At 42.0% G+C, this 8,999-nt stretch overlaps 1 protein-coding gene across 3 annotated transcripts in view; it reads left to right on the top strand.

Moving 5' to 3' along the window:
* The first annotated feature begins 2,400 nt into the window (after nt 1-2,400).
* col22a1 (collagen, type XXII, alpha 1) overlaps nt 2,401-8,999 on the top strand; it is a 50,985-nt gene continuing 44,386 nt past the window's right edge. For all 3 annotated transcript variants that reach the window (XM_034599857.1, XM_034599856.1, XM_034599855.1), the window contains exons 1-3: nt 2,401-2,664; nt 5,108-5,256; nt 5,343-5,909. In XM_034599857.1, the coding sequence (XP_034455748.1) occupies nt 5,166-5,256; nt 5,343-5,909 (658 nt within the window). In that variant the 5' untranslated portion in view covers nt 2,401-2,664; nt 5,108-5,165. The remainder of the gene's footprint in view (nt 2,665-5,107; nt 5,257-5,342; nt 5,910-8,999) is intronic.

Below are 8,999 nucleotides of genomic sequence, written 5' to 3'. Positions count from 1 at the left end.
TATGTGCAACAGCGGGCAAATGTGTATGGATTTATAAACAAACATACTAAAAAACAGGGCAGTTGACTAAAAGGACACTGAGCACATGAGAGATAAACCAGAAAAAGCGACAAAAACAAACAAAAACAGGATAAATGAATGCAAATCAAATCTTTCCAGAAACTTTCAACATTAAAGTTTTTAAGATAAGATTTAGAAGAAGCTAGAGAGGTAATGCATCTTAGTTCCAAACAGTGGGGCCCTAATGCTTGATAAAAGAAGAAAAGTGTTTTATATATATATATATATATATATATATAACACTTTTCTATTCTTGATGACCACTTAAAGTGCTTCACAGTCCAGTTTTACCATTCACCCATTATAGCGCATTTACGTTGTATGTGAAGCCCTCTCTCTATCACACACTGGTGACTCGAACTTGGACTCGACACTTGGGGACTAGACTCAAACTCAAGGTTTAGTGACTCAACTACAAAACTGACTCAAGTCAGTTGAGTCAGTTTTGTAGTTGAGTCACTAAACCTTGAGTTATCTTTTTGACACAGCATCTTTTATAGTCACAAAAGGTTTTAGACAACTCTTTACATATCTGATCGTTCTCCCCCGGTACCTACAATATATGTTGATGTGTAAAATCAGTGCGGACCTCATATAAGCATGTGATCGGTTGATAAAATAAAAACAGTGATGAGTGCAACTTTAAAACTCACTTTATCCTCGATGGTCCAACTCAAAGGAGAAATTCCCACAAGTTTTGGAGCCAGTACCTGTGTTGGATCTGGTAAAGCAGTGCAGTCGTTTCCCACCAAGCTGTGTGGGAGCCATTTGGGGTAATGCAATGTGTATCACAGAGCAGAGAATAGATTGTGAAACCATCTGTCTTCTCCTTTTATTTCGTCTTTATTCATACCGATGTGTAACAATGACTGCGGTTGTGTCGTGGTGAAATTTCAACCTTACAGATCTACCTTTGAAAATATACAAAATCCGCTCTGCTTCAGTACAAACACACATTGATATGTGACATATTTTTTCAAATGACAGCGTCTCTCTGATGTGGGAGGTGGGAAGCTGGCCGTGCGTCACATGACAGATGGCTCTCTCCGGCACTAGTGCTCCCAGCCTCTCGTTCACCCTACATGCCAGTCACCTCTTTAGCCCTCGCACATAAGGCGACAGACGGTTCCTCAGACTGACACCATCACTCATAACGTGCATCTGCTCCCAATCATCAACCCACTTCCCATCCACTTCACGCTGATCCTATACATAGCCCGGCCCACGCTCACTTTCCTTGGCTACAAAGGCACTGTAAATAGGCCTGGATGTAATGGCTAACATGTTTGTTGTACATGACATTCAAATATTGACACTGCGATTCTGGGTGTTTCGGCGCCTCGACAGCTCTGCGGCCCGTTCGGGTGGATCTTCCGAACGCAGCGAAAGCATGTGGCGACAGCTGTGGGAGCACTTTGAGGAGGAAACTTCAACAAAGAGCTGCCTACATGAGACCTGTGATGCAGGGGACTTTAGAGGAGAGACGGAGAGATGTCTGCCAGGCAGGATGTCAGACACAGAGACAGAGCTGCTGTGTTTCACTGCAGCCTCCTCTCCTGCCAGGGAGCATGACCGCACACTGAATGGGAATCACACGCATCCTCCTGAAGCATATATCAAACTACAACACATGTAGGTCTACAAGTGAGTGGAGGACTGGGTTTTCTATCAACGAGGACGAGTTGGGAAGTAAAACACTTTGCAGGATGAAATATAAAAAGGTTCTACAAAGTAAAAAGATGAAATAAAACTTTTATGAGAAAATATATGTGTAAGTTTAGCAGAAAAAGTTGGACAAAGAGCAAAACTAGTGAGTCAAATAAATAATGTATATTTTTACGATTGAAAATGGAGGATGTGGTCTGACATGATTGTAAACTTGTCAAAACAGCTCGACATGAGTAATATAGATCACAGGGCCTCGCTGTTGAGTCAGTGCAAGGACAGGCATTCAGCGCAAAGCTGCAAGCACCAGTGTTCTGTAATCATTTCCCCCAACTTAAGTACAGCCTTTCTCTCGCGAGTGTGTGGCGGGCTGGAGCCAAACGCGGCCCGGCCCACCACCAGCCCCAAGGGCGGCTCCGCTGTGGCTGTCACAGTGGCAAAGGCCGGACAGTTGAGGCGGTTGCCAAGAAGCCGAGCCTTGTCTTTGAGGGCTGCACTTGAGATGGGCGCAGCCATAAAGGAGGGAGCGAGAGAGAGACAGAGGGGAAAAAAAGGACAAAAATATCCAGAAAGTTGGGTCTATAAGTGGCTGCGCCTCTCGGCCGTTTTTATGTGCGAGCACGGCCCAGCTGAGAACAGTAGAAGCCACCTCGTCCCCCGGTGAAACCCAACACTTTCCCCCCTCAGTGTTCCCTCCCACTCTGTCCACCCATCCACAAGGTTGCCGAGTGCTCACCTCACTTTGTAACAACACTCAACACTGGATTGTCACCCTGGATTATATAATAATCTCATTTTGATTTGCGGTGCCTGCTGGGGGAGACATTTTGGATTATTATCACCTGGTAATGATGCCGACCCGGTGCTGATTCAGGGTGTGAGAGCTGGAGGCAGAGAGAGACTGACACCTCTAGTCACGCTGACTGAGTGACAGGACAGGTAAGGAAGACATCTGCTTCATAACATCATCCTTTTGTCACTGTGCTCTGCCTCAAAAATTAATCAAACGTATTATCATTTTTTTTTGGGGTGTTTTTAAATTGTTGATTTGTTTCCTGCATTCACATAATGCTCTATCTGAGAACATACTTTTCTTCCTTTTCCCTCCTTCTTGGGTTGCACATGAAAAAAAACCAAATATGTTTTCCACATTTTGCAAACGATAAACGTGGTGCTTCTGTTATAGACATCTACATTGCAGTCCCAGGTCTGCCATTGAGAGAGGAAGTGGAAACAGGCCTGATGATACAGACCTACAGTTTGTAAGGAATCTGGCCTCAGGTTCAGATGTTGACAGAGGCAACCCAGCTTGTTTTTAGCTTTACCTCGGATACTGTAACCGCTTGTAAAACTGCAGATTAACTCAACACAGCTCTGGGAGACCCGCACAGTGTGTTTAACTGTAATCAGAGATGAAAGGGAGGCAAATTAGGATATGTTAGACTAGGGGAAAGTTGGGTAAAGAGGATTAAGGAGCATGAATCCAAATCTTGTTCAGCGGCTCTCGTAGGGCAGCTGAATTTTTATTTTATTTTTAGTTATTTTTTCCATTTGAGTCCTGCTAGACTGAATATCTTGGATTTTTAACATGTCCACTAATAGAGGTAATTAGAGTGCTTCAGCAAGCGTGTCTATTCTGCTCATTAATAGCTCCAGTGAAACCAAGTCGCAGAAATTGCCCATTGGGGAATCAGATAAGGAAACTGGTGGACTATCTGGAGACCAACACGCTATATTTAAACCCAACAATAAATAATGAACCCTCTATTTCAGCTACACAGGCCAAGCCACAGTCAAGAGACTGCTGTGCTTTAAACTGTCACTTAACAGCATTTCCTGAAATTACTTTCTATTTTAAGCACTTTCTGTTTCATTTATCAAAACTTTGTTTTCTTTTAGGCCCAATATTCCACTTTTATATTCATAACAAGAGTAGAATATATATTAAATATGGCATCCTTAATTTTAAAACAGGAGAAAAACTGCAAGTGTCCAGGCAGCAAAAAATGTTAACTATGTTAGTTGGTACTAAAACCGCACAGTACATAATTTAGCTCTAAATCATTTACGATAATATTTTTATATTAAATATTAGGCTATATTTATGAAATTGTTAGCTTAGCTTAGCATAAAGCCTAGAAATGGGGAGAAACAGCCAGAAATTATTTTGTGAAACTCACTTAACACATTATTTCTTGAACAACAACCTCTGTGTAAAGATTTAACTTTAAATTTGAGCATTTTTGAGTTTTTCTGTTTAATGCTAAGCTATGCTAACCAGATATGATAGTGCTATCATTATTTTCATCTTCCCTTTCTTTTCATGAAGAAAGGGAACAAAATTGTCTTCCGAAACAGCTCTCCTCCAAATTTAGGTATTTCTCCATTAGGTTCGGATGCCGGTCACCTCTGGAAAAAGAAACACAAATACATTTCGTACTGTTAGTTCAGTGGAAAAATCAGCACAGAAAAGTGGTCAATGATGCTAAATAACTTTTCAGGACACGGGGGACTCATTATTGTTTTCCCAGTTAAGCTCAGACTTTCCTTAAACTCCTACACTGACCCCCCGCGATGACATGCTCTTCCAGTCAGGATGAGCCCATGTTATGGCTACAGTCAGTCACACATCGGCTCTAATGGCAGACATCACAACCACTGGGGTACAGTTCATACGAGAATAGATTTGTATTTAAACAGGTCAGGTTTTTGTCAGTGCCACCCAGCAAAGTAGCCTCCTAAATGAACCCAACAAAAGACCCATTCAAGGAACAGTAGCACCTCCAAAGGACAGCTAGAGATACAATTTCAAACTCAAAAATCATGCACTGATACATCAGCCAACTGTCCCCTCCTGCTGTTGTTCTTTAACTGGGTGGATATGGTTAGAAAGTCATTTGGCAGCAAGTTCCAATGAACTTTTTAGGGTCCAGTTTTTTCTGGATAAAGAATTCACTTGCTGCTGTAGAGAGGAATGTATTTCAGACTCAGGCTTTAATTATCTCATTAAACATTTCCTGCCATTCAAACAGGAGGCAATATAAATAATACAAAGACATACTAAGATTGACCATTTTTAATTTGTAATTTCTTGCAAATAAACTATCTATTGCAATTTTGTAACAGTCATTGTAGGAGGCCTGCTTTTTTAAAGCAGTCTCCCTGCACTACAGGAAGTGCTTGTTCCATTCTGGTTTTCAGGTTGGACAGAAATAATCACAAATTGTTTTCATGTTTCAGTGACCACAAGGTGCAAGGGACAGTTCTGCAAAAGGGTTTACATTATAAAATGTTTTTCAGATAAGTTGTTCATTTACAAATCTGGCTGTAGTGACTACATGTAAAAAGCGACTTGTTGATGTTTCCACTGACCCTTCCACAGACTGGAAAGCTTGATGGTGGTAATAAACTAAACTAAACAGATCCAGACCGAGGCCGCAATGGAATTACGAGTGGGATTTCGAATCAGCTTGGTCCTGGTCATCCTGGCCTTGACTCTGTCCCGTGAGGGAGTGGAAGCACAGAGGGCAGGTAAGACCAACAAGACCGGAAGTTCTAGACATTTTACTGGCTGTATATGACCAGTGACTAAATCATCTTGTATCCTCCTACTGCAGGGTGTAAAAATGTCCACTATGACCTGGCCTTTATCCTGGATACCTCATCCAGTGTTGGAAAAGAGAACTTTGAAAAGATCAGACAATTTGTAGCCAACCTGGTGGAGTCTTTCGATGTGGCAACAGACAAGACACGAGTAGCGGTGGTTCGCTACAGTGACAAACCCACAACCGAGTTCGGCCTGGGAAGACACAGGACCCTTGAAGATGTGAAGCGAGCTGCCCGTAACATACGCTACCTGGGGGGAAATACAATGACCGGGGAGGCTATCAGCTACACCACCACTAACATCTTCACAGAGCAGAACGGAGCGAGGCCTGCAGCCAGAGGCATTCAGCGGGTGGCCATCCTTCTCACAGATGGACGAAGCCAGGATTATGTTCTGGAGCCCTCCAAGGAGGCTGCCAAAGCCGGCATCAGGATGTTTGCCGTGGGCATCGGGGAGGCGCTAAAGGAAGAGCTCGAGGAAATCGCTGCTGAGCCCAAAAATGCCCATGTCTTCCATGTGACGGACTTTAATGCCATTGACAAGATCAGGGGCCGGCTGAGGAGGCGGCTGTGCGAGAGTAAGTCGGCCATCAGGCCAAATGCCAACACATCACTCACACTGAATGCCACATGGCCTCTTTTTTAAGCTTCCATTTGAAGTGCCTGCCTCACCCTGAACGTGCACTTAATCAAATTAGACTCTTATTTGAACCTTTAACCACTATACTGAGGAAAAACCCTGGCCACAAAACCCCACCCTAACCACAGAGAGCTGCTGCACTTGCACACTTTGCTGTCATGGCTTCTATTTGACTGAATATGAAGCATGTGAGGGGGGTGTTGCAAAAATTGGCTTGTAAATGACAGTCTTCTAACCAAGACATTTCTGTGGTGCGGCAGCCTTTTTCACTGCTACTCTAGTGCGGAGGTGTTTAGCACTGGAACGCCTGTCTTATGCTAACCTACATGGTTTTTCCACTAGTCTGCTGAGAAGCTTTTTCAACTCCGTTCAAAAATGAAGGAGCAGCTTAGAGTTGTCCGACAGCTGTGTGAAGAGGTGGAGAGGTATCTGCGTGAGTGTTTTCAGGGAGAAGATGGATGCTTCGCAGTCCGACGCTTAAAATTCCTGCCTAAAATTAGCCAGACAGGAAAGAAAAGGATTGCCAAAAGATTTAGCCGCAAACAGCAAATACAAAAAACGGACATGACATGATTGCAAGGTTTAGCATACTGATGAGAGCTTTGACAAACTCTCACTTCAATCTGATTCTAAATTGTCAAAGCATGTCTAAAGTGGAGATTTTCTCTTCAGAAAGTGTTGATTCAGAATCTAAAACACCGTTATTCTTTTTCAAGGGCATATCGTCTCACAGTAGTAATGTTCATTGTAAAGCTGCTAACCTTTGACCTTGCTCTTTGACTGGAGATTTTCAAACTGCCAACCAATAATGTAGGTTGTATATTATGAAACACCCTGTGCGGCAAGTTTGTTGAACTAACCAAAGTCTAAATTTACACAGGTCCAGTATTTTCTTTCTCTAATCTCTACCATCACCACGAGTGAGTCTCTAAGTATATCAGTGGTCAGCACAACTGGCTCACTGAGCATGTGAGTTATTTTCACCCCGAAAATTATAGATCTAATGTTTCAAGTGGATCCAGCGGAGCCGTTCCACTGTCCATGTTAAATGTTTCACCTTTTAATCTATAGGTTTTAAAAAAGAACTCTATTTATTCTCTACTGCACTGATTCATTAACGCACGTGTGGGCTCACTTTAGACCAACACAAGAAGCCTTTTCTTCTTCTGTGTGTTTTGGCATTCCCGCGTTTAGGTCACCAACAATGCTGCCTTTGCAAAACTCTGTCCGGGGGGAAGATTTTCCGAAATGCCTTTTTTCGTGTCGATGTGTTGACTGGTAGTTTTTGTCTTCTAACGTCATTGCTGTTAGTCGAACCGCTAATTAGTTTTTTAAGGCTCATGATTTGGCACTGTGGCTTTAAGGTTAGGAGTATAGCTTCCTGTTGCTTTGCCCTCCTCTGGTCAGGGCTTAACAACATTTCTTTTTTTTTGACAAAGGAGGAAAACCTCAGTTTTACAAAATACCTGTATACGTGTGGAGGTGGCAGTAGGTCAATAATATAAAAGCCCTTGTCTCTGAATGTTGATGACCAAAACGATAGCAGGTAACAGTGATGATTCAAAATGTATCCATATCTGAAAACAAAGCTAGTTGTTAGATCAGTCGCTGTTAAGTTTCTGCTGATACATTGAAGGTTTTACATTGCTTCCATTTTAACTCAGAGCCGGATGCCTAAATTATAGTTTCAGGCCCAAAAGTGTGGGGAGTAGCTCTGCTATCTAACATGCTAAATCTCAGAGCTGTGCAACAACACCATCTTTAAAAATGAGTGACGCACTTCCATTTATTCACAGAACAGTAATCTTTGGAAGAGCTGGGCTTTATAAACTATATAAACAAAGTATCCCTTCAGATCTGGCATCAGCAACACTTAAAAAAGACTTTGAGACCGAACAAGAGAGAAAAAAAGACTCCTTCAATTGTCCTGCTAAAAAAAAAAGAAGTCAGACACAAACAAGGACAACGTGTACAGCTGGAATTAAAAATAAACCATGTGAAACTGAGAGGACACAACTTGTAGAATCACAGAACAGTCTGCTTAAATTTAAACTAGCTGCTTGGATTTATCCCATTAGACATGCTCTGCATGAAACAGAAAAACAAGCCATGTCAACAGAGCTGTCCCATAATTAATGCCGCCCAGGTTAAAACCTCTCTGACGTGATGTTTCTTTATAGCTGTGATTTAAGAAGATTACAAGGTTTAACAGAAGATGTTTGGCAGATACTTGATCTATTAAGGAAGTTGTAGTTTCTCACTGTTATATTTTTGGCTACTGGTAATATTTAGGACTGACAGCCAGGACACAGACAAATTGTTGGGCTAATTTTAGGTTTAATGAGAACTTCTGCACAGATTGATTATAAGTGGATGGCAGGATACTGATTTGCTGTTGTTGCCTGATTCATCCTTGCCGTGTAAGCTGAGTGAGACGATTTCCTTCACAAGGGGAAGCAGATCATTTGGTCTTGAAAAAAACCCAGATTTTATTTGTGCATATACATCTGTTAGGGGGGATGACACATCTGTTGCAACCCTGCAGTTAATGAGAAAAAACCTTACCCAAGGCAGTTTTAAAGGGTCCTTGAAAACAAATATAAACAAATATTGTGTCTTTGGTTTGCCACTTAGATAATTTTAGGTTTATCCTCTTGGTTTTTATAAATTGGCCTCTGAGATTTCTTGTAATAAAAGAGGTAATTGGGAGTTGGGTTTATGAGCCCATACAACCTTGAAAAAAATAATTACAAGTCTAAACAACTCAAGCAGCTGTGAGGCAGCAGCCCTTTGAGCTAAATGCTACAATTGATTAGTCTTGTGAAAGTGACTGTATCTCTCACTTAAATATAGTGTGTACTATATGTTACTAAGCTAGTGAGTAATCAGCTGCTCTGAGGCTGCACTTAGCAGTGTGGCTTTCAAGAGCTAAATGTCAGCATGCTCATGCTTAGGGTATTTGATATTCAACAGTACAATGTAAGCCTATACCGATTGGCCCTAACCATAAATCTAGGTACCCGATTGC

Source organism: Hippoglossus hippoglossus, chromosome 11 (genome assembly GCF_009819705.1).
Source record: "Hippoglossus hippoglossus isolate fHipHip1 chromosome 11, fHipHip1.pri, whole genome shotgun sequence".
NCBI lineage: Eukaryota > Metazoa > Chordata > Actinopteri > Pleuronectiformes > Pleuronectidae > Hippoglossus > Hippoglossus hippoglossus.
Note: the sequence above shows the minus strand (reverse complement) of the source record. Positions and strands in the feature narration are given on the sequence as shown.